Source organism: Canis lupus, chromosome X, assembly GCF_048164855.1.
Source record: "Canis lupus baileyi chromosome X, mCanLup2.hap1, whole genome shotgun sequence".
Classification (NCBI taxonomy): domain Eukaryota; kingdom Metazoa; phylum Chordata; class Mammalia; order Carnivora; family Canidae; genus Canis; species Canis lupus.
In genome coordinates, this window is record NC_132876.1 from 22,723,275 (window position 1) to 22,746,755 (window position 23,481).

Consider the following 23,481-nt stretch of genomic DNA (forward strand, 5'->3'; position numbering starts at 1 on the left):
AAAGTGCTGAAAGACATGTCCGTCACCTGCAACGTGTTCATTTGCCTGCTGTCCTTATCCCAGTCCCCCTCCTTGGTTCAAACTTTTTTGTTGGAAAAATCTAAGCTCTTATGTTCCCCGGAGAAAATCATTGGACTTGCTCAGTGGTTAGCTCTGGCCTTATCCCAGCCTTTGGTGGGTGAGTGGATCCTAGGATGGGATGGAGACTGGGGGCTCCTGAGACTCCGAAGTGGGTATGGATTGGCTGAGGCTGTGCCCACAGATTCCCCTAGCCTTCCGTCCTCCACCATGCTCAGCCTGTGGCCCCTCATTCTGTCCCACCTTTAGCATGGAGTGTTTACAGTACTCTCAGATAGAAAAAAGAAAACCTGCCTGTATGTTCTCAGAGCCTAGCATCGCCCCTGCTCATCTTTTGGTGGCTGAGAATAGAAGAGCCGGCAAGGCTTCCAGGCCAAAGTAATCCTCAGTGACCCAAGCACCTCATTCCTGTTCTCATAGCCTGCAGATAGAGATAATGACAACATACAAAGACTGCATGCCCTCCTCCAGCTTGGGCAAAGTGGATTAAGTGCCGTGAATATTCAGGTTTCACTCTGGCAGACAGTAAGCCTTCATCCACACCCCCTGACTGCTAGAGGTGCAAGGGGGTTCCAGACACGAGTGCCTCTAGTGATGAAACCACAGCAGGTAGGGCCCTGGGCAGGCTGTCTGGGCTGGGTGGGGCGGGGCAGCCTGGCTGGGCGAGGCCCAGATTCCCCAGGCTGATAAGATGGCCTGTAAACACCCAGCAAGGGGAGGGGGCAGAGGGCAGGCCACCAGATGGCAGGAGAAGGGGGGAACCGGAGCCCAGGCCTAGTGGCAGGAAGTGGGGCTTGATGTGGAAATATCCTGTCCAGCAGGGGCTAGAGCTGTGGCCCTCAGCAATCACTCCCTCTACCAAGGAGGTGAGCTCAGCACGAGGTGGGGCTGCTGGGGCACTAAGCCAAGAACCCTGCTCCCCACATCTCCAGAGGACATGATCAGTGGGTCTCTATTATGGGTTTTTCTACCACCTAACGCTGCTGGGGGGGGTCGGGGAATCAGAACCAAGCTCCCCACCACCACCACACCCCCTGCCACCACGGAGAAACCCAGCAGTGGAATTGTCTGAGAGAATCTGACTCTCACACTCTCACAGAAAAGTCCCGGTCATCACTATCAGTGAGGCGCATCAATTGGAACACCTAATTGTGTCCAGGACCTCCTGCAGCCCTTGGAGAAGAAGCACATATTTGACACGCCATTCTGTTGCATCTTGTAGTACTTTATAATTAGAACCTCTGAGGGTCAGAGCTCGCAGAGCCTTTCACAAGGAAGCATCAGATTCATTTGCTTTACTTTAAAGATGGGCACACGGGGATCCAGAGAGGGGCAGAGACTTGATGATGCCCGTGGCAGACCTAAATTAAAGCCCCTGGTCTACAGCATTTTCCACTGCCTACCCTGTTGCTTGAGGCCCAGCCACCAGCCCTCATGCCTGCAGCCGGCCTGCTTTGCACACTCGCTGAACCTCAGCATTTATCCTTGCTTAGGGTTGTGGGGAGGCTGACAGAAGGAAAGATCCTCAAAATCAGAAATCAGAAGTCTGGAGTCTGGCCTGAACTGCTCTGTCAACTTGCACATGGCCTTGAGTGAGTTGCTGCCTCTCTCTGGGCCTCATCATTTGTTTGCTGGTTCTAAATAACATTTTAATTAGGGGCACCTGGGTGGCTCAGTGGGTTAAGCCTCTGACTCTTGATTTTGGCTCAGATCATGATCTCAGGGTTGTGAGTTCAAGCCCCACATTGGGCTCTGTGCTGGGCATGGAGCCTGCTTAAGATTCTTTCTCTTTCCTCTGCCCTTCCCCACCCCCAGCTCTCTCTTTCAAAATAAAAAAATAATAAATAACAGTTTAATTAGATTTAGTTCATTGCCATATAATTCAATTATATAATCTAAGTATACAATTCAATGGCTTCAGTATATTCACAGAATTTTACTTCCATCACCACAATCCATTATAGAATATTGTCATCACCCCATAAGGAGACTCTCTACCCAATAGCAATCACTCTCCATTTTCTGCCAACCCCTGGGCCTCAGTTATGGAGAGATATTTGCTGTAGATGTATTCTGGGGAGAAAACCCCAGCAATATTGATTACGCAGATGGGGTAGCCCAGTTTACCGGGAACTTAGATAGAAAGAGAACCTACCTTGAGAAGAATAGGGTGGGCCTGGTGATAAGTCCCTGACCATGGGCCTGCTTGCCATCTATGAGGTGCTCAGGGCTGACTTTCCATAAATATTTGAATAAACATGTTAATCAACACCCCGAGATAAGAACCTAGACTTATGTGTAAGCTGAGAGCAAGTGTATATTTATGGGGCAGGGCCATGACATGGCCACTCCAGGTCTGGATCCAGGAATTCTCTGGAAACAGTAGGCCCCTTGAGGTACAGGAATAGAGTCAGCGTCCTTCATCATCAGAGCTGAAAGCCTCCTACTCCACTTACCCTTCCCCTATAGCTGGCCACAGGGGCTCAACTTGTCACCATTTTGGTGAAGACTTGGCCCAGAAAGTTAGGATTCACTTATTAGATGGAACTTTGGTTGAGGTTGGGAAGCTTTTGTTGAGGGGGCATCACAGAGGTTCTGGGCCTTCAAAGTTGTGTGTTGTGAGCAAGTCCTGGCCTAGGGATCTGAGCAAATGGTCACCAGCATGGGACAGTGGGAAAGGCACAGACTTTGAGATAAAGGGCACACAGCCTGTGTTTGAGTTCTGCCTCCATTCATTTTCTTTCTTTCTTTCTTTCTTTCTTTCTTTCTTTCTTTCTTTCTTTCTTTCTTTCTTTCTTTCTTTCCTTCTTTCTTTCTTTCTTTCTTTCCTTCTTTCTTTCTTTTTTTCGTTTTCTTTCTTTCTCTTTCTTTCTTTCTTTTTTTTTTTTTTTGGACTAGGAAAATAATTTAGGTTTGTTTGGAGATATGGGCAGCTGCCGAGTCTCAGAAATTCTGGAGTTGTTTTTTGGTGCTGGCAGCATTGCTGGCCTTAAGCACGTAGAAGAGCACAGTCTTGCTCAAGGGCTGGCACTCACCCACTGTGACCATGTCACTAATCTAGAGGTCCCTGAAACAGGGGACAGGTGTACAGACATGTTCTTATGGCATCTCTTGAAGCGGTTGTACTTTCGGATGTAATGGGAGCAGTCTTGGTGGAGGACACTGGTCCTCTGCATCTTCATCTCCGTCATCATGCCAGACAGAATCCGCCCTCCCATGGAGACATTGCTAGTAAAGGGGCATTTCCTGCCAGTAGAAGTGCCCTCAGTGGCCTCGCTGTGTGTCTTGAAGCCCAGAGTGATGATTTTGTAATATCGCGGGAGTGTCCTCTTGCCAGTTTCTCCAAGAAGGACCCTCTTATCTTGAAAGACCGTCAGCTGCCTTCGGTAGGTGCACTGTGTCCCAATGGCCACCATCTTCCCCGCCACCTTGCCGGGCAGTGTGACTTTGGTCATGTTACCTAATCCTTTCGTAGCCTCACTTCTGCTGTTTTTAAAATGGAACTATTGAAATGGGATAATTATCAATAGAGATTTCACTAAAAATGAAGTTCAGAGGGCAAAGCAGTTGGAAATAAACCGCAGTTCAAACCCCAGCTCTGCCACTGACTAGCTACTTTGTAAGGATTTTGTAGAATTAAAGAAGATAGTCTCGGTGAAGTGCTTGGCACCACACGAGCTCCACAGCTCATCCCCAATAAATGTAAATCCCTGCCACCTTCCCTGTGCTTCACCCAGTCACCCTGTAATTTTTGCCATTTGGCCCCTTTCCCCAGATGCAGAGGGGACAACTTGAAGTGATATCAGAGGGCACACAAGAAAATCTTACCCACATTTAAACAATACCCAAACCCCTCTGTTCTTCCCCCAGCAGGCCCATGGCAAGGCCACAGTGGCCACACCCGCCATCCCAGGCCCAGCACCAGCTCAGATCAGTGCCAACCCTGCAAGCACTTGCCCCAAGCTGGCACTGATCTCAAGTGCTTCCACCCCCTCCACCCAGTCTAGATGCTCTTTCCAAACACGTGCCACCAGCTTTGAGTCGGGCTTGTAACCAAACCCTGGCTCTGGGTTTGCACTGCAGATGTAAGGAGGGGCTGGCAAAAGCCCAGATGCACATCCAGATGTTGTCTCCAAGGCTTCCTTGGCATCCCCCATACCAGCTGTGAAACAGTATATACTCCAAAATGCAAGGGTGGAGACGCAGGCTTATGTGGCGCCCTATCACTGGGGCACTGGGTCCTGTTTGCCCTGGTCGGGGGTCATGTAGGGAGAGAGGACAGGGAAAAGAGAGACTCTGTTCTCTTGACAGGAGGACTGGCTGGGCAGAGCTAAGTCACAAGAGGATGACTTCTCAGAACTGAGAGAGGTATCAAGACCATCTTCCCATCCATTTTTGTTGGCTCACTCAGTACCATTATGTCTAGGGGGTCCCTTTAACTTCTCTTACTGCTGCTTGGAGCTCAAGGAACAATATTACCACAGGGGGACCAAAGAGATTGTGTCTATCTACTACTGGGCCCCTGTCCCCAGCATCAAGGCTTTTAGAACCATTATCACGTACTTGTAACCTGTTCTCAGGAGGACTGGCAGCTAGGCAGAGGGCCAGGGCCTCGGGCTTCTACTGCTCCTCTGACCCATTGCCAAGGGAAGGCCTGGCAGATCTGGTTGCATGCCTGCAGATCCCTCACGGGCACATAGCCCCAGTGCTAAGAGCTCCACCTTGCAAGGGCAACTGGGAGGTATTTACAAGTGGAAGTCACCACACCAAATCAGTAGCAGCTATGGAATGTGATCGCTTCCTGTTCCATCACCCAGAAAATGCCGCTACCCTTGACCCACATGTACTATAATACTTTGTTCTCCATTGTTGTCTCTGGCCATTGGTACTGGGAACAAAAGTATGCAAAACTGTGAAGTGGCATCGATTTCACTGTCACCTGCCCCTCCCAGTTAACCATTGTTGTTAGCCTGCTTTCCCTGGGCTCTTGCTTCAGCCCACCCCTACATCCTAAGCCACTGAGGGCTGGTCCTCAGCCCAGGTGGACATTGACCTGAGCACAGAGTCCAGTCTTGCAACCAATCCTGAAAGGCCAGGCTCATTCTGTGCCCGCTCCCTCAAGACGACAGCTAGGCAAGGTGATAAACCCACTTCTCAACCACTAGCAGGAGAGGGTTTGCCCAGACACCCTCCCGGTCCCCACGCCCGGCCCAAGCGGGCGGGCAGGCAATGGAACTGCTGGGGCGTCCCCTTGTATAGACAGCTGTCTCCTAGGCCTTCCTGCTAGGGATCCTCCCCCCATCCCCCGCAGGGCCCCTCCTCCCCTCTCTGCACTCTCTGACCTGTGTGGGGCAGGGGCGGGGCAGGAGGGCCTGCAGGCCCTGGAGGGGAAACTACTGAAACCCCTGGGACAGGAAGTGGCAGAGAGGGGCTGTTTCCTCTGGCAGAGCAGGGGTGCAGTGAGAGCTGGCCTTCTCTCTTGCTTGACTGCCTGTCTGCCGTGGGCTGGGGAGGCTGGGGAGAGCCACACACCCTTCTTCCCCTGGCTCCGCCCCCACCAAAAATGGATGCTCCTGGCCCACCCGATCGGAGGGGTGGGGGGCTCCCAGAGGAAGCCATCTCCATTTTGACGGGAGAGGACTTCACAGAGAAGGGCAGACAGGTCAGATAGAAGGGAAAGGTGGGGTGGGGCAGGTGGGTATGGGGTGAATCCCCCCCCACACACACGCACACGCAGTGGTAGCGGAAAACCACAATTGGGCAGGGGAACCTTCTGTAAGCTCTTATTCAGAGAGAAGATGATCAGGACTATGCTCAAAACTGCGTGAGTTGGACATGCAACAGATGGCTGACTCTGTAGGTCTAGGAAGGGACTTAGACCATCCAGCCCAAAACCCCTCACTGGGCAGTGGAGGAAACTGAGGCCCACGAAGCAGAAGCAACTTGCTCAAGGTCACACCGTGGGCTGAGCAGAGGCCAGGATTTTCTTTCTGATGAAAATCTGCCGAGTTTGTATTTGGTGTTCTACACCTCCTTCCTGGCGCCTCTGAGGGCTCTGTGACATTCTTCTCAGAAATGAACTTAATCAATCTATTCACCCTGGGGGGTGGTGGTGGTGAAGCCTTTAGTCCAGGAGCCAGTACACTTTTCCTGCCAATGGATAGTAAATATTTTAGGCTTTATGGCCCCTACGAACTCTGTCACAACAACTCAACTTATAATGCAAAAGCAGCCACAGACAATATGTAAAGGATGAGCATGCTGCATCCCAATAAAACTTTATTTATGGACACTGAAATTTGAACTTCGAATAATTCTCATGTGGCATGAAATATTATTCATCTGTTTATTTCTTTCCTAATCGTTAAAAAATGTCAAAGCCATTCTTAGCTGATGGGCCATCCCAAACAGACGGTGGGCTAGATTTGGCATAACAGGTCGTAGTTTGCCAATCAGTACTTTAGTCTAAGATGTTTAAAGTGTTGGGAGGGCAGGGGGAGAATATACTTGGTGGGGAGGAAGCAGGTAAGGCTGTGAAAAGGGGGCTATATTTGCTTCAGATCTTGCATACTGGGTGGGAATTGGAGCTGCAGAAATTTGAGGAAGGGCACAGCAGGCCTAAGGCATGGTGTGAGCAAAGGCATGGAGGTGGGGGAGTTGCTGCAAAAGTTAAATGTGTTCTGCACAGTGCAGCCTCATTGCTATTGCCAGCCCTGGGTCTTTGGCTGCTGTCTGTTCTCACCAGAGGAAAGGGTTGGCTTTATTGAGGATGCCGAGAGACAATGAGGAGGGGAAGAAGAAAGATCACCTGGGAGTCATAGCGACTGGTTGTGTGACCTTGGACAAGTCATTTATCCTCCCTCAGGGGTTTGGTGTCTGCAGTTGGATGATAGGATGGGTAGATGCCATGATCTTTCAGGTCCCTTTTAACTTTGATACCCTGGAACTCTGAGTCAGGAAGAGGCTTTGAGCAGTGGGGGTGGAGTGGGGGAGGAGGAACCCCAAGAGTTCATGGTGACATCAGAGCTGAAGCTGCCCTCCCTGTCTGCCTGTATCCTAATAGGCTGTCTTTCTACCTCTGCTTCCACCCTCCCCTCTGTGCAAGCAACATTGGACTACCCTTTGCTTTTGCTGGCCTGGGAAGCAGCCGGGTCCCAAGGGTAGGTGGGTGGGGTAGGGTACTGGGCATTTGGAAGGGGCACCCGAGCAAGCAGAGAACCCAGCCCAGCCCCTGCCATCTGAAGGAGTCCCAGAGCTGAGCAAGGAGCCTCCGCATCAGTTTCTAGGACACGGGCTGGCACGGGCCTTGACAAAGAACACTGTCCCTTCAATCAAAGTTATCTGACTTAATATCCTGTTGGTGCCGAGTCACAGATTACCCCAGCTTCTAAAAAACCAACTAATGAATTTAATTAAGTCTCTGGTCAATGTTTCTATTATCCCCCTCCCCCCACCAATGGAAGCAAGCAGGCCTTCCTGGGGGCAGGGGTGAGGTGTGTGCCATTTGAGGCCACCTTTCATTCATCACATGCTACTTTCTACCACAGTATTGTATCTGGGTTCCCAGCCTCACGGGGCCAGGCCTGCTCCTTTGGCCACTGAAGGCCTGTAGAGATCCTTCCTGCCTATGGGGTGTGTGCATCTGCGTGCGCGTAAGTGTGTGTGTGTGGGTGGGTGTGTGTGTAGCAAAATGACTCTCCAGGTCCTCTTTTTTCACCTGGGTTTTTCAAGATAATCCCAACTTCAGAATGTCCAAGGTGAGTTTATCTTCTTGCCATCTTTCCTGCCCCAATCACTTCTTATTTTTTAACATTGTTTACAATAAGAACAAGCTCCACATCTTGGGGGCCCTATCACTACTGTATTGCCCTACACTCTGTCATTTTATTTCCTCAGGGTGGCTCTGGGCTTCACCTCCTGGGTTCCAGCTGCCTCATCACCAGGTCTCCTTCCATCTACTCCACCCCTACACTCAGACTGAACGGATCTGCCTAAAGAACTGCTTGCCTTAGGCCGCTCCCTTGCTCAAGAATCTCCAGGAACTCTCAGTAGCTGTCTATGTTAAGTTCAAGTTCCACCAACTGGTGGATCTTGGGCCTATGCACTTATCCCTCTGATTTCCCAGACCTCCCAGCAAGTCTGTCTTCCCCATAGCCAGGCTGGTTTCCTCTCTGTTCCATGAGGTTTGTGGTTGTCGGTTATGTCCTCCCTCACCTTCGGCTCACCCCATCATCTCCATGTCGCTGTCTTCCCGTCTGTCTAGGTAAAGATATACTGAATATTTGATGAGTGACTGTAGCCAAAACGACACAAATCAGATTAGGAAATTGAAAAAACATGTTTGGGACATAACAAAGGGTTTTCACCTACATTAACTCACTGGCCTTGCACGACAACCCTGTGAGCTAGGAAGGATGTCCCCATTTCACAGAGGCAAAAGGTGACCTAGCCAAACCTCAAGGCAAGGCTAGATCTTCTCACTGGGAGGCTCATGCCCTTATGGTCTGCAGGGACTTCTGGGGTCCCCTCCTAGACTGTACTGGCAGCCCACAGTACTGGGTTTCGGTAGCTGCTCTGGACTAGGTTTTGCTTTATTTCCTGTAATGTGTTCTCCTGTAATGTGTTCTCCTTGCAATTGGCTTGTCCTTCACTTCCCAGAAGAGCCTAGTGACCCCTTGGTGGGTCCCTGGAGCGGTAGAGATAAAGATGTGGAGGCCGCAGGCACCTCCAGGGGGTGCTCTTTTGGCTTTCTCAGACAAGGCCCCTGGGAGACAGGACGCCTGGAGAAATAGGTTCGCTTTGTCAGTAACCCTTCCCCCCCTGACCCTCCTCCCGTACTGGGGCTTCTGTAGAGCTCTTCTTGCCACATAACCACAACCCCAAGGGCTGGGGCGGGGTGAAGGTGGTGAGGACAGCAGACTGGGAACACCTCTTTGACCAAAGCAGCCTGCCTCTCCCCGCGGGGGGGCCCCCAACCCCCTCGAGGAGCCAGCCCCTTCAAAGTCAACAACTGGAAGCCTCCAGCCCTGCCCTGTCTATGTTCTGGAGCCAACAGGGGACTTCCGGGGGCTTCACGGGGTGGGGGGGCCAAGCCCCCTTTGCTCTCCGGGAGGTCACCTGAAACTCATCTTATGGATGACTGATTTTTAATTTCCAAAGTGCTTTCCCACCACCATCTTCATTCACCCGAGACTCCCCAGTGAGCATCTGCTAAAGCTGGCTTACCCTCAGCCCTCCCCCACAGTAAGGGTGACAGAAACCACAACCCAGAAAGATGGCCGACTTTTCCAGGGTCTCACATCTGCTTGGGATACATCATTCCTCCTCCCTGGGACGGGGCAGCGCACACCGTGGGGTGAGCTTATGAGACTCCTGGAGAAAGGGGAGACCCGTCACCTCCTGCGGCCCTAATGGTCCCTCCACTGGGAGAGCTCAGGGCCTGGGAAGGTAGAGGCTAGGCTAGAACTATGAAAAGGCAAAGAAAGGGCAATTGGAGATGAGCTCTGGACCTCCCTCGCCATTGGAGTTGTGGCAAACTCTACACTGGAAGCAGGCAGTGACCCAGGGCCAAGGAAGGAAACTGGGTTTCTTGTAAATAAGCAAAGAGAAACCCCAACCAACAGAGCTTGCAAAACCTTTATTTTTTTCCTCCCTCTTCCTGATTTCTCTCAAATGGAGGGGGTGGTGAAAAGAAAGGGATAGAGGAGAAGGAGCTGACCAAATAGTTGTGGCTGGGGCCCCTTTGCTGGACATTTGCTCAAGGAGGAGGGCTCTGCTTGCTGATGGGAGTCAAGGCTGTGGGGGAGTCCCATGGACGGATTACTTCTGCTCAGACCATGACTACAGACTGGACCCCTGGCTCTGGCCCTCTGGTTCTTAAATACACACCACTGGTCACGTGGTGCCACATGCAAATTTGCTTCTGGATGACTATTAGCCAGAGGAGGGGCTGTTTTTAAGTGGAGGGTACAGCTGTTCCTGGGGTAGTTTCCATTTTGTTTGTGGTTGTGGGGGAGGGGCGTTGAGAGAGTGGGAAATGGCATGAAGGAAATTGTCACTTCCTTTCCAGAGAATTCCAGAAAGGTTTCATGGAGTCCTGGGTATTTCGGGAGTGAAGGCTGGCTCTGAGAGGATGAGGAACCGGAGAAGGAGAACTCTGCTTTGTGGCCTGGCTGACCATCTGGCTCCCATGTTTCCTGGCGTGCGTGAAAATGCCACGGGTGTTACCAGCAATTTTGTGAGAGCCATTGGCTCAGCTGAACAGCTGTAGATTTAAAGTAGCTCCACAGAGCCTGTGGATGTGGCTTTCACATAGGGGCTGCTTCCTGTATACAGAGGAGGCCCACAGGGGTGGGCGCTGGACACCGCTTGACTCGCTCCAGTGACAACCTCAGAAAGGGTCTGTACGTCTGAAGGGGGCCCAGCTGTGATGACGCAGGAGCAGCCCAAACCACTTCTATTTAGCGCTTTTGGTTTTGAAATGCACTCAGAACCACAGCGAGCCAAAGGTGTGCATTCGCAGGCTGGGGATGCAGGCGCCCTCGCTTGCTTGCTCCCTCCTGTGGCACTCATTCGCTCACACATGGTGTCCGGGGCCATATGCTCTCCAGACGCTTTGCTTTCTGTGCAAGTAGGACAGGCCCTGGGAGCAAGGGATCCTACAGTGGCCTCCAGGGGAGTGAAGGGAGTAGAGCTCTTGCCACCCTGGGAGCAGGCTCTGCCTGGAGCCAGCTGTGATCTGTACAATGATGGGGCGGGTGGGGAGCTTCCCAAGCGCGTCTAGCCAAGTATCTGTGTGTACCCACCTAGTGCCCCACTCCCCATCGTGTCTCAGTGTCTGTAAGGACAGCAGGGAGGAGTGCCCCTGGTGTGGGCCTCTCTGGCCTCCAGCAGGGCGGGCCTTCTGGGGTGGTGGTTTTTTTGGTTTCAGGTTCCTGGGAGAGGGAGGTTATTTTGAGGGACTGGGGAGGGGGTGGTTCACTCCTCTGCTGGGGAGAGTGAGTGAACATGCAAATGAGCCTCTCCCCACCTCTCACTTTCAAATCCTCAAACATCTGAGGGGGGAGGGGAGAAACTTTCTGGACTGGAAGGTTCCGTGGTGGGGCTGGGATGGGAGTTTTCTTAGCCTTGGCCGAAAAGTAGGACGGCTACTTCCTCCCCCCACAACCCCTTCACCTTCCTAGCTGTAGGCTGGAGCTCCAGACAACCAGGATCAGCCTTGGGTGCTGAGTGCAGCAGCCTCACAATGCCCCCCAACCCTGGGTCAGCAGAACCTGCACCAACCAAGTCCTGAATTTAGATACTTAGACATTTAGACACTTAAAGAATGCAATTGGATTAGTCTCTTCCTTTATTTCAAACCTCTCTACATCAATGGCCAAGGATTCCATCCAATATTCTGTGGGGCTGCCTTCCTTCTCCCACCACCTCCATATACTGCGGCTGGCATTTTCTTCCCAGGAAGCATAGGACTTTGAATTTTCGGTAGCTGGGGTGGAGGGGGGTGCTAGCGGTGGCAGCCCATTCCAGCCCTGTTTGCCACAGCCTGCTGGAGCCAGCATTAGCCCAGGCTCTTCATTCTTATTCTGGAGAAGGCAGGCCTGGAGGAGGAACCCACAAGCAAGCTTGTGGCGCTGCTGGTCCAACCAGGGCAGCCCTCTGACACACAGAGGCCCTCAGGCACACATCCCCACACTGGGGACACACCAGCACACCCTGCACACAAGTACATCTGTGGTGTGCTTGCACACCCACAGTGAGAGCTCCCATTGTAAATTACAGTGCAAAAATACACAGATGTAACTAACATGCACAGAGCACACATTTCTCTCTCTCTCTCTCATAAGCCTGAGTACACAACACCCACCCCACAACCAATGTATACATGGATATATTTTTTTAGGGAGGGGGAGGGAGGAGAGGCAGAGAGAGAGAGAGAGAGAGACTCTCAAGCAGACTCCCCACAGAGCCAGACTCACAGAGCTCTATCTCACAGCCCACAGCCTTGAGATAGTGACCTGAGCGGACATCAAGAGTCAGACACTTAGGGCATCTGGGTGGCTCAGTGTTTGAGCTTCTGCCTTTGGCTCAGGTCATGATCTCAGGGTCCAGGGATTGAGTCCTGCATCAAGTTCCCCACGGGGAACCCTGCTTCTCCCTCTGCCTGTCTCTTTCTCTCTCATGAATAAATAAATAAAATCTTAAAAAAAAGTCAGACACTTAACTGACTGAGCCACCCAGGCGCCCCACGTGGAAATACTTCTTGCCCAGAAAATACACCTCACCGGTACTGACCAACCAATATCATTCATTAGTTCGTTCGTTTGTTCATTCATGTGTTTGTTCTGCAAAAATAAATTGAGTGTCTGCTACAGGCAGCACAGTGTGAGGTGCTCCTGTTTCACTGATGACCAGCACAGTTGTCCCTGCCCTCCAGGAAGCCACTGCCTAATGGGGGAGGTCGGGAAGGTGCACGGAAGGGAGGTCGTAGGCAGAGAGCACCAGTGAACTCGCAAACGTGAGGTGCTGATCTGTGAAGAGAAGCCTTAAGAGATGAGCAAACCTGGAGGGAAGGGCTGCGGCAGAATGACCTTGTGTGTGGGGGGGTAGACACTGGAGTTTCGTGTTTAGACAAAGTGGGATTAGGTGAAAGTGATCCCTTTCATTTGATTAGTATGAGAATGCTTCCTGGGGGCAGACAGCCGGCCTGAGGGAGGGCGGGGAGCTGCGGAATGCGGGGCCTCGGGGCGCTGGGGCTAGCAGAGACAGACCTTCCAAGCATAAATGGTCCTGGGAGGCTTCTCCAGCGGGTCACAGGAGACCGGGTCACCGGCAGGCCCCGGTGGGGGTGGGGTGGGGTGGGGTGGGGGTAGGGGGGACTCAGGCCCCGACTGTAGACCGTATTTTCCCCAGGGCCTCCTCTTCGTCCTAGCAGGGCGGTCTCCTTCTGCCCAAGGGAAACTCAGACCTGACAGGTTGAGTTGGGTGACAGTCTTGAAGTTTTGTGTTCAGGGTGGGTGGAAAGGTGTGGGGGTGAGCGGGGGGGGGGGGGGGGGGTGAGCGGGCGGAGCCAGCCCTGTGGGCTAACGGAAAGGAAGTGGGAGAGGCCTGGGTGTCTCCTGTGGGGGGAGCGGTCATCACAGAGGTCACCCGTGGTCCTCCTCCCTTTCCTCCCCTTTGCCCCTCTCTGCAGTTCCTCCTTTCTTTCGGGGCCAGGAGAAGGGTTGGCCACCCTGGCACCGGTAAAGGTGTTGTCAGAGAGATAGGAGTCAGATGTGTTGCTCCTACTGTGGGCCGTGGACCCAGTTCCTCAGGCATTGGTGGCTGAACCAGGCCATTCGCAGACCCACTGCATGGAGGCAGCATGAGGATACCATCAAAAACAAGCCCAAGGACCGAAGCTGTGGTACCTGGACGGGGCGAGGTCTGAGTGTTCAGGAGTAGAGGAGCAGAGTGGGCTGGTGGGAGGGACACACACGGGGGAGGGAGGCGTGGGTGTGACCACGCAGCAAACACAGGAAACAATTGGAGGCCTGGTGTCGAGTGAGTGAGCACCTGAGGTGCAGACTGGGAGTACCAGAGGCTTTGGGGCCAGTTGGGGCCTGGAGAGGCATGTGGGCTGCAGCACACAGGTTTCCTGGAAAGGGAGGGGGGCCAGAGCCAGCCCTGGAGGATAGAGAAGATTCTGGGGGCCCCTCCCCAAGCTGGGGCTCTCCTCTCAAGTTCCCAGGGTGACAGTTCAGTCTTGAAACTGAAAGCAAAGCTGAACCAAGAGCGTGAACCCACACAAGGCACAGAAGCCACCCTCTCCTGCGGTTAGCAAGGGTGCCAGGCAGCGATAAGGGCTAAGGGCACAGAGCCTTAGGCCCACCTGTCCCTCCAGCTCAGGGCTGTCTGGGGGCATGGCCAATTCCGAGAGTCCCCTCCTCAGGAGCAGAGTCAGATCAGCACTGGTCCTGGCGACAACCTCCCCCCCCCCCCGCCCCCCACATGGTGAGATATTTCTTCCTCTATAGACTCTGTCCCTCAGAGCTAACTGGCCTCCAGTTCCAAGGTAGACTGAGCCAGGCAGAGTCTGGAAGCGCACCTGGTCCACCCATGTATCCCTAACCCACACCCATTTACACAAGATTCTTTCTAAGCCAAGGAAATCTTATGGATTCTTCATGCTGCTGTCCCATCTATAGGGACGTATGGGGTGCCCTGATTTCCCCAGTGGCCACACCCTGGGGATTAATCTTCAGGGTGGAGAGAGCCTAGAGTCCCTCTGTCACCTCCAGAGGAGGCAGGAGAGAAGGAAGGGAGGGCCAGCTCAGGGGCAGATGCTGGTGACAGGCTTCCACTTCCCACTGGACGCAGCTCAATTCACTTCCTCTTTTTCCCTTTTTTTTTTTACCTGCTTCCTTTCTTCTTCCCCTTTCTTCTCCCATCCCTCCCAGGCTAGATGGCAGTCTGCCCCCGGGCAGTGGGGTCCCTGTAGTTGGCTAGCTGTCCTGGGAACAAATCTCAAGGAAGGTGACTTGCTCATTGCCCATCTCTCCCTTCTCCTTAGGTCACTCCTGCGGTTTGCCCAGCCCAGCATGCAGCCTTGAACCTGGCCTAGGCCACCACCTACTCCAGCTCTCCACACCCCCTATTTTACTGTGGCTCGGGGTATAGGCTCTAAGCTCCAAGGTACCTGAGCAGCATTTCTTCGTCAAGGATACCCCCTGCAGCTCCAGAGGGCCCTGCGAATCCTGCTGTCATCTCTCTGAGGAGACAGCATGGCTATTACCTTGCAGCCCAGTGACCTGATCTTTGAGTTTGCAAGCAACGGGATGGATGATATCCACCAGGTATGGCCCCAGAGAACAGTCACCAAGCCAGCTGTGCAGCTATTAAACACAGCAGCCGAGCTGTCGGGCAGGCAGCAATGTGGGCTGAATGCACCGGTGCACATGGACCCTCACGTGCATGTCCATCCCCTTCCCCTCACCTGTAATGTCACAGTGAGAAAGCTGCTGGGACACCCACATAGCAAGAGTGAGCGCTGCCAGCTGGACCCACAGGGCAAAGACCAACCCCCAGTCCCTTCAGACTCATTTGTCTAGCCTGGTTGATGGGCCCTTCCATAACCATCTTTTCAGCCTCAATCGGAGGATTCAGATCTGGAAATGAGTTTCTTTGGTGGGGGAAAGGTGAAAGAAAAATAGGACAGAATTTCGGCACTTAGGCCCCACCGCTCTGTATCTTGCTATGTGCTGAGGCTAAGAGAGCATGCTTTCCAGGCGCTTGACTGTACCCACTGGATGGTGTCTTGGCACACTCATTGGCCCCTTCAACTCCTCTCCTTCCACAAACTGGAGGCAGCCAGGTATGGTAGAAGGAACAGAAGGCTAAGAGTCAGGAGTCCTGGGTTCTCATCCCAGTTTGGCCACAGAGTCACGTGGGCAAGTCCCATCCCCTACCCTATCTGGCTGATATCTCCCCATCTTCACCAAGAAGAGATCCAGTTGGATTATCTCTAAGGGCATCCCAGCTTAATACTGCCATTCTCTGTGCTAAATCCTTTTGAGGACAGAAAACTTTGTCCTCTCTCTAGCGGCCTACCGAGGGCTGCCCCCTAGCGGGCCTTGAGCGCATTGCATGTTCTGTCCTGGGTCTTCACCTAGAAGCGCTCAGTCTGATCCAACACCTGGGCTATGCCTTCCCTTGTGGAAGGTATCATGGGAAGAAAAGGGAAAGGGAAGAAAAATCTAACCATCTCTGTGTTCTCAATACTGCTAGTCATTTTTTCCTGTTTCTGGTCTGCTTAGCAGCTGTTACTGTGCTTCATGGAGGCTGTTCCCTTCCACATTCACACTTGCCCCTCTGCCCTCAGCCAGCTTCTCCTCCAATTCACAGAGAAGCTCAAAGCCAAGGACACCCTCTGTCTCCCTCCCTTCTTCCTTTTACTGATAAGGAAATAACAAGAACAGTTTCCTTCCCGTGGGCCCAGGAGAAAGAACTGTCCCTCTTCCTTCCAGCAATATCTCCTACCTATACTTCTCTCTTGCCTCCAAGAACTCAACCCAATGGTCACTTCCAACATCTCTCTCATAAGTCCTTAAGACCTTCCAGACCTTTTTCCTCAACCTAGAACATCTCCCCAACCCTGGAAGAAACCCTTCTTTCCTTTCTACCTACCTCCTTCAAAACACTGCCTCCTTAACTCCTTTCTCTTCATCAGTATGGTCTCCACACTCTGTGCTTACATTCTTACCTCCTTTCTCTCCCTTTTCAGGAAACTGTTTGTATTGAAAAATGTGTCATTAATACAGAAGGGTGTATACATATATATATTAAAGAATAATTATAAAACGAACACCCATGCACACACCACCCATGTTAAGAAATAAAGCATTACTAGTATCCCAGAAATCCCTGATACCTAAAACACTCGATGAGAGCCTACTCTACACCGAGCCTGTTCTGTGGGCTTTATGTGCATTGATCTGTTCACACAACCCTATGGGGTTAATATGACCACCCCAATTTTATAAATGAGGAAAGCAATGCACAGCAAGATTAGGTAGCTTGCCCAAGGCCCCACTGCTAGTAAGTAGCAGAGCTTGTTTTCAAGCCCAGGCTGTCTGGCTCTAGATTAGGACAAATCAATGGAATTTTCTGAGACACTAGAAGTGTTCTATATTTGCCCTGTCCAGTTATGGGGCCACTAGTTACAAGAGACTATGGAGCACTTGAACTATGGCTAATGCAGTTGGAGGACTGGACTTTTAATTTTGAAAAATGTTTACATTTACATTTAAATAGTCACCCATGCCTAGTGGGTACCATATTGGGCAGATGGCCCTCAACTCCATGGCCTTCATCACAACACCCCAGTAGTGGTGTAGTAGGACGGCACTCAGTCCAGCCTCTCTGAGATCCATTGTAAAGTGTCCCCTGAAAGTGTTCTAGCCGGGTTGATTGCCCACTGGCCGAACCCAATGGCGGTTTATCAATTTTTATTTTTCTGGATTGTTCAGAAACATTAGGCAGAACTGAGCATTCTCATTCTTTTTTCATGAAAAAAGAATTAACAGCCCCATGAAATAAAATTTGCAAAATACAGAAAATTTGAAAGAAAGGGAAAAAAGTCACCCAAAGTTGCTCCTGATATAATCCTTTCTCTACATAATTTTTAAAGAGTTTGTAGGGTACCTGGGTGGCTCAGTTGGTTAAGCGTGTGCCTTTGGCTCAGGTCATAGTCCCAGGGTCCTGGGATCAAGCCCAAGTTGGGCTCCCTGCTCAGTTGGGAGTCTGCTTCTCCCTCTCACTCTGCCCCTCCTCCCCCCATGCTTGCTCAAGCGTACTCTCTCTCGCTCTCTCAAATAAATGAATAAATAACTTTTTTTTTTTTAAAGACCGTTGTTTTTTTTTAAAGACAGCCTGGGTGGCTCAGTGGTTTAGCAACTGCCTTTGGCTCAGGGCATGATCCTGGGATTCCTGCAGGGAGCCTGCTTCTCCCTCTGCCTATGTCTCTGCCTCTCTGTGTCTCCCATGAATGAGTGAATGAATGAATGAATGAATGAAGACAGTTGCAATCACATTCCTTTTTTAAAAAAAGCTTTTATTTATTCACTTGAGAGAGAGAGAGCATGAGCAGGGGAGGAGCAGAGGGAGAGGGAGATAATCTCTACTCAGGGCCCTATCCCATGACCCTGAGGTTGTCACTACCTGAGCTGAAACCAAGAGTCAGATACCAAACCAATTGAGCCACCCAGTCGCCCCAATCACACTCCTTTTTCATTTAGCTTTGTTTGATTTGAGAGCAGCTACGTCTTCCAGGGGTCAAATTCTCATCCTGATCATTGTTATCCGCTCTAAGGGATTTAGCAACCACCCTTTTAAGCTCTTGGACACGTATTTTTGACCCACTGATAGGTATTTCTGTGTTAAATATCAAACTCACAATATCCAGACACTGTTCCCCTTCTCTTTCTCCAAAAACCTGTTTCTCCTCCTCCACATGAGCAGTGTCCCTATGCACCCAGTGAATCAAGCTGGAAATTGGAACCCTCTCCTCCATCCAGACAGGGACTGGGCCCTCACCTTACCTCTATAATGCCTCTGTTCTGTCTTCATTGCCAGAGACTGAGCCCGAAAACTACAACCAATTAAAAATGTCTGCTCTTGACTGAGTGCAAGTGGCACAGAGCTAGCATGTCTCTGTTAATCAAGAATCCACTCAAAGCATCACCTAGTGAGGTTGGACCCAGAGCAATGTCATCCCATACAAAAGACAACCCTGAGGGCTCCAAGATTTAGGAATTGCAAGAAGGGCCAGATTCTGGTAGGGAGGGGTTCTTGGGAGAGGCAGGTGAGCCTTAAACCGGATCCCTCTCTTGTCCATAGCTGGAAGACCCCTCAGTGTTCCCAGCTGTGATCGTGGAGCAGGTGCCCTACCCCGAATTACTGCATCTGTACTCAGGACTGGAGCTAGACGACGTTCACAATGGCATCATAACAGATGGAACCTTGTGCATGACACAGGATCAGATCCTGGAGGGCAGTATTTTGCTGGCAGGTTTGTTTCTTTCCTGAGCAGGGAAGTGTGGGAAGAGAAAGGGATTGTGCCTTCAGGAACTATAGTAGCCCACGATGGCTTTCAGTGACCCCATGCAGCAAGAGCCAGGCCGCAAGAGTTGGAGATTATAGATAGGGTGGTTAGGATAAGCAAAAGGTGGTAGAGGAGGAAACCATCCAAATGGATCTGTGGTCTTTCAGGATGGAGTGGGACAAGGAGGAGTGGAGATCAGCTGGGGTGAGTGTAGAGAAAAGCTGGAGAGTTATAGTAGGTGGCACACGAGCCCCTTCCAGGGGTCCCTTGGCTCCTTAACACTATCCTCTGGGTTGGCCCTGGTGATAGCTATACCCCTGCCCTATATATCCTGAGGGAACTTTTTTTCTGCTCACTCCCCCACCCCACACCATGGAACTTGGAACCAGATGACAATGAAGCAACCTCACAAACCATGTCAACCACTGAAGTCTTGCTCAATGTCGAGTCTCCCAACGACATCCTGGATGAGAAGCAGATCTGTAAGTCTGAACCCTGGTGCCTTAACTCAAGGGAACAAAAAAACGCCATTTAAAAATATCATATTGTGTACTAGAGTCCCAGGCACCTGTGCACACGGGCATTGACACATGTCAACGTGCTCTTGAGCTGTGACAGGATGGGAGAGGGCAGAGGGGCACTGTAGACAAGGGAAAGGTGGCCAGGGGGACTTCCCTTTTCCAATTTTTAAATTGTTGCAAAACACATATAACATAAAATTGACTGAATTGACTGCCTTAACCATTTTTCAGTGACTAGTTCAGTGGTATCAAGTACATTTATATTGTTGGGCAGCCATCGCCACCATCCACCTCCAGAACCTTCCATGTTGCAAAACAGAGACTATGTGCCCATTACACACTAATTCCCCATTTCCCCCTCCCCTCAGCCCCTGGCAGCCACCACTCTACTTTCTGTCGCCATGAATTGGACTATTCTGGGGACCTTACATGAGTGTAATCACGAAGTAGTGGTCTCTGGGGACTGGTTTATTTCGTTTACCATAATGACGTCAGGGTCTGTCCATGTTGTCACGTATGTCCGAATTGCCTTCCTTTTTAAGGCTGACTACTGTTGGCCAGGGTGACTCTTCGGTCCTCTCTGCTCTCTTGCCGGGCCCTCAGGAAGACTATGCAGGGGATGGCTTATCTAGAAATGTGCCAGGCTCAGAGCTTGGCCTCCCATCACCCCAGAAGGCCCCCAAGGGAGGCTCCTGCCCCAGCTCCCTCTGAGGCCTTTCCCTGATTCATGGACACAAGGACTCCTGGCCCTAACTGCCCCTTCCCAAGGGGATGCTAGGATCCGGCAAGGGGGAAGAGAGCCTGCAGCTGCCAGTTAAGCGTCCTAGCACTTCTATTCCAATCCTGTCACTCATGTTCCCTCGGGCTTCAGCAAATACTTGATGAATCACTTGATACTGACTTGCTGTGTGACCTTGGACACATGCCCTGCCATCTCTGGATCTCAGTTTTCTTATCAGGAAAGCAGAGGAATTGGGCTAAATGATATCTAAGGCACCTTCCAGTTGTAAAACAAGTGAATGACTAAATCAAGGTGGCCTTTTACCCTGGGTGTTGCCTGGAACTCCCCACTCCCAGCAGGGGGCTGTGAATGTGGCAGCTGTGATTGGGGCCAGCTCATGCCCACAGCCCTGCAGATGTTTCCTCTCCTCATGGTGTGAGATGCAGGAGGCATTTTCAGGTGTATCCTGTATCTGGGGCTATGGGGAACGGCTCCTCAGCCTTCCCCGGGAGCGTGCCATCCTCTGAAGTGCTGGGTGGAGGGTGGATCATACACTCGCCCAGCACTGGGCCTCGGGTGGGCGCCTCAGGCCTTTCTCCTTGCAGTCAGCGCCTCCGCCTCCGAGATGCTTCCAGACTCAGACCCTGCTCCGGCTGCCACTCTGCCCAACTACCTGTTTCCTGTCTCTGAGCCTGATGCCCTGAACAGGGCAGGTGACACTGATGACCAGGAGGGGCGTTGTCTGGAGGAGACAGTCCCCAGAGAGGAAGGTGCCAAGAAGACTGGAAAATCAAAGAAGAGAAGTAAGGAGGGTGTGTGTGTGTGTGTGTGTGTGCGCGCGCGCACATGGCTTGGGGGGGCGTGTAGTAGGAAGGGGGGCAGGTCAGGGAGACCATAAGGGATGAGTGGGTCAAGGATCATAGACACATTAAGGGGACAGCTTTCTGGTGTGACAGGGATGGATGAAAAGTCCTCCCTCCTGTAAAACCTGGCCTCATAGGTTGGCCTGCCCAAAGCCTGACATTTCCCATGCCACTCCTGTCAGCCTGGCATGTACGGAAAATCGTGCAGAAATGCCAATGACCCCACATGGGTTGAATCCTAGTCTAGGTGTTTCGGACACCAGGCTTGGCCCCCTGGCCAGTCCCTGGCCCTCTGTGGGGGTTGGAGAGTGCCCTCTGCCTGTAAAAGACACCTTAGGCTGCGTGCTTATCTTCCTTCTCCGAACTCGTGGAACTGGGGCCATCTGTGGGAGAGGACTTTGGGCTTTCCCAAGCCCCAGTGTTATTGATTTACTCAGGCAATGACTGGTTGATAGTGCCTTGCTAGTGTGGCAGCCAAACCCCCAGTGCCACACTTACTTGAACAACAGCTACACCTTTAGGCTACCTTTTCGTTTCCAAAATTGGGCTGGGCCCATTGGGTTCTTCTAGAGGTGACTCATTTGTAAACACTACATTCCTTGCCCCGCATCAGCAGGAGGGTTCTGCTGTGCTTTGGGAGCCTGAAAATGACAGCAGGCCGTTGGGCAGGTGCAGGAACCTGAGGGCTGTGGTGGCAGAGACGGATCTCAGGCCTCTGGGCCTAGTGACCTGGCTCTCCCCCACTCTGCCTTCTGGCATGGCACCCACTCCAGTGATCCCTGGGGCCCTCCCTCCCGGGAGCCTGCCCTGGAGGACTGGGTGTGGCCTTATTCTCATCCTGCACCCCGCCTCCCTTCCCCTCACAGTCCGGAAGACCAAGGGCAACCGCAGTACCTCACCAGTCACTGACCCCAGCATCCCCATACGGAAGAAGTCTAAGGATGGCAAAGGTACAGCTGGGAGGCCAGCTGGGTGGGAAGGGGGCCCAGGGCCCCAGGCTGTGCCTTACCACCTGCTTCCTCCCCCTCCCCCGCAGGCAGCACCATCTATCTCTGGGAGTTCCTCCTCGCGCTTCTGCAAGACAGGAACACCTGCCCCAAATACATCAAGTGGACCCAGCGAGAGAAAGGCATCTTCAAGCTGGTGGACTCCAAAGCTGTGTCCAAGCTGTGGGGGAAGCAGAAAAACAAGCCTGACATGAACTATGAGACAATGGGGCGGGCACTAAGGTAGGGGATGCTGGGGCACCTGGTGCCTGCCCTGGGGGCCCAGAAGTCTCTCCTGCTTTAGGGTCTCCTAACTCTCCCCTGTTCTTGCCCCTATGCCCATCCCCTGGCCCCTCCTGGGAGGCACAATTCCCTCCCTTGAATAGCTGTGTCCTAGCTTTTTTCCTCTTTTTATAGCAGAAGAGCCTTTAGGGCCTTTCGTCCCCACGAAGGGCATTCTGCCCGCCAGAGACCTAGGGAGACAGGCCCCAGTTACCCATCAGGGATCTCTCAGGCTGGGGGACAGCGGAGTTCCCCATCAGCAATCCCCTCCCATCCCTTGCTCACCCATTGTCCTTCTCCCCAAAGCAGGGCATGGCTAGCATTTGAGACCCCTTTTCATGGCCCTTGGTGTCCTCAGGGGGAAACCTTAGAAATTTCATAAAAGCCTTCTAAGTCCAAGAGTTGACCTTACCCCTTCCTTTGACCTTGGGGCTCCCATTTGGCCACCTAGCCAGCCTCCTCCTACTGCCCGCCCTGCCTAACTCCCCACTCTGTGCCCCTTGTCCCCCAGATATTACTACCAGAGAGGCATCCTTGCCAAAGTGGAAGGGCAGAGGCTGGTGTACCAGTTTAAGGAGATGCCCAAGGACCTGGTGGTGATTGAAGATGATGAGGAGAGAAGTGAAGTCACGGCGGCCTCCCCTCAGGCCTCCACTCCCTCCACGTCCTCCACCAGCACCACCCGCCGAGCCAGCTCCAGGGTCTCCGCCAGAGCTGCTCCCCAGGGCAAGGGAGGCCCTTCCTGGGAAAAGCCAAAGGTTCAGAATGTTGGCTTACAGCCATCTGCGAATCTGGAACTGGGACTGTCTGTAGATGAGGAGACCCCCACTACCTCCAGTGTGCTTGCCTCTCTACCTGAGAGCCAGCCCAAACTCGCCAAAACCGTGAGGTAAGGGCCCCAAAGTACACGTCTTCCCATCATACCTGTGTTGGTGGGGCGGGGGCAGTTAGTGGGGAGAGTTTTCAACATCTTGCAAAGTTCTGCTATGTCTCCAGTCTCGTGGGAACCTCACAGAATCCCTGGGAAGCCCCTGGGGCACTTGTTGGTCAAGAAGGGAAAAGTGACCTGCCCACGGTCATATACCAAAAGAATGGCAAAGCCAGCACTTGGCCTAGGTAGCATCTGTCACCAGCTCGGGCTGTGCCAGTTATCTCTGAGTGCTCCCCCAGCAGCCACCAGGGACCTCCACATCTGAGCCCATCTCCCCAAGCCTCCTCCACTCTGGAAAAGAGGCAACAGAGAATGTTACAGAGATGCCTGTTCTGCATTCCTTGGGCCCTCTAGGCAAGCTCTTGCTACTTCTTATCCATGCCACATGTCTCCAGATTCTCCTTGAGAAGGCTGGGCTGTGAGATATGTGTATGTTGCTCTCACTATACTGGCATGGGCGATGTGCCCTTCTGGGGACGGAAGGCAATAGAGCAGAGTGGTGAGGAACATGGGTTCTGG

General features: G+C 52.3%; 1 protein-coding gene and 1 pseudogene across 4 annotated transcripts in view; one reads left to right on the top strand and one right to left on the bottom strand.

Moving 5' to 3' along the window:
• Positions 1–23,481, top strand: part of ELF4 (E74 like ETS transcription factor 4) — a 48,834-nt gene that overhangs the window by 20,430 nt on the left and 4,923 nt on the right. For 3 of the 4 annotated variants that reach the window (XM_072818080.1, XM_072818077.1, XM_072818078.1), the window contains exons 2-8: positions 14,630–14,912; positions 18,454–18,625; positions 19,048–19,140; positions 20,506–20,703; positions 21,630–21,713; positions 21,800–21,992; positions 22,543–22,920. In XM_072818080.1, coding sequence (XP_072674181.1) covers positions 14,841–14,912; positions 18,454–18,625; positions 19,048–19,140; positions 20,506–20,703; positions 21,630–21,713; positions 21,800–21,992; positions 22,543–22,920 — 1,190 coding nt within the window. In that variant the 5' untranslated portion in view covers positions 14,630–14,840. Of the gene's footprint in view, positions 1–10,150; positions 10,280–14,629; positions 14,913–18,453; positions 18,626–19,047; positions 19,141–20,505; positions 20,704–21,629; positions 21,714–21,799; positions 21,993–22,542; positions 22,921–23,481 lie in introns of those variants that run through there. The other variant, XM_072818079.1, reaches the window with a different exon arrangement.
• On the bottom strand, positions 2,980–3,494 carry LOC140627725 (small ribosomal subunit protein uS17-like; annotated as a pseudogene).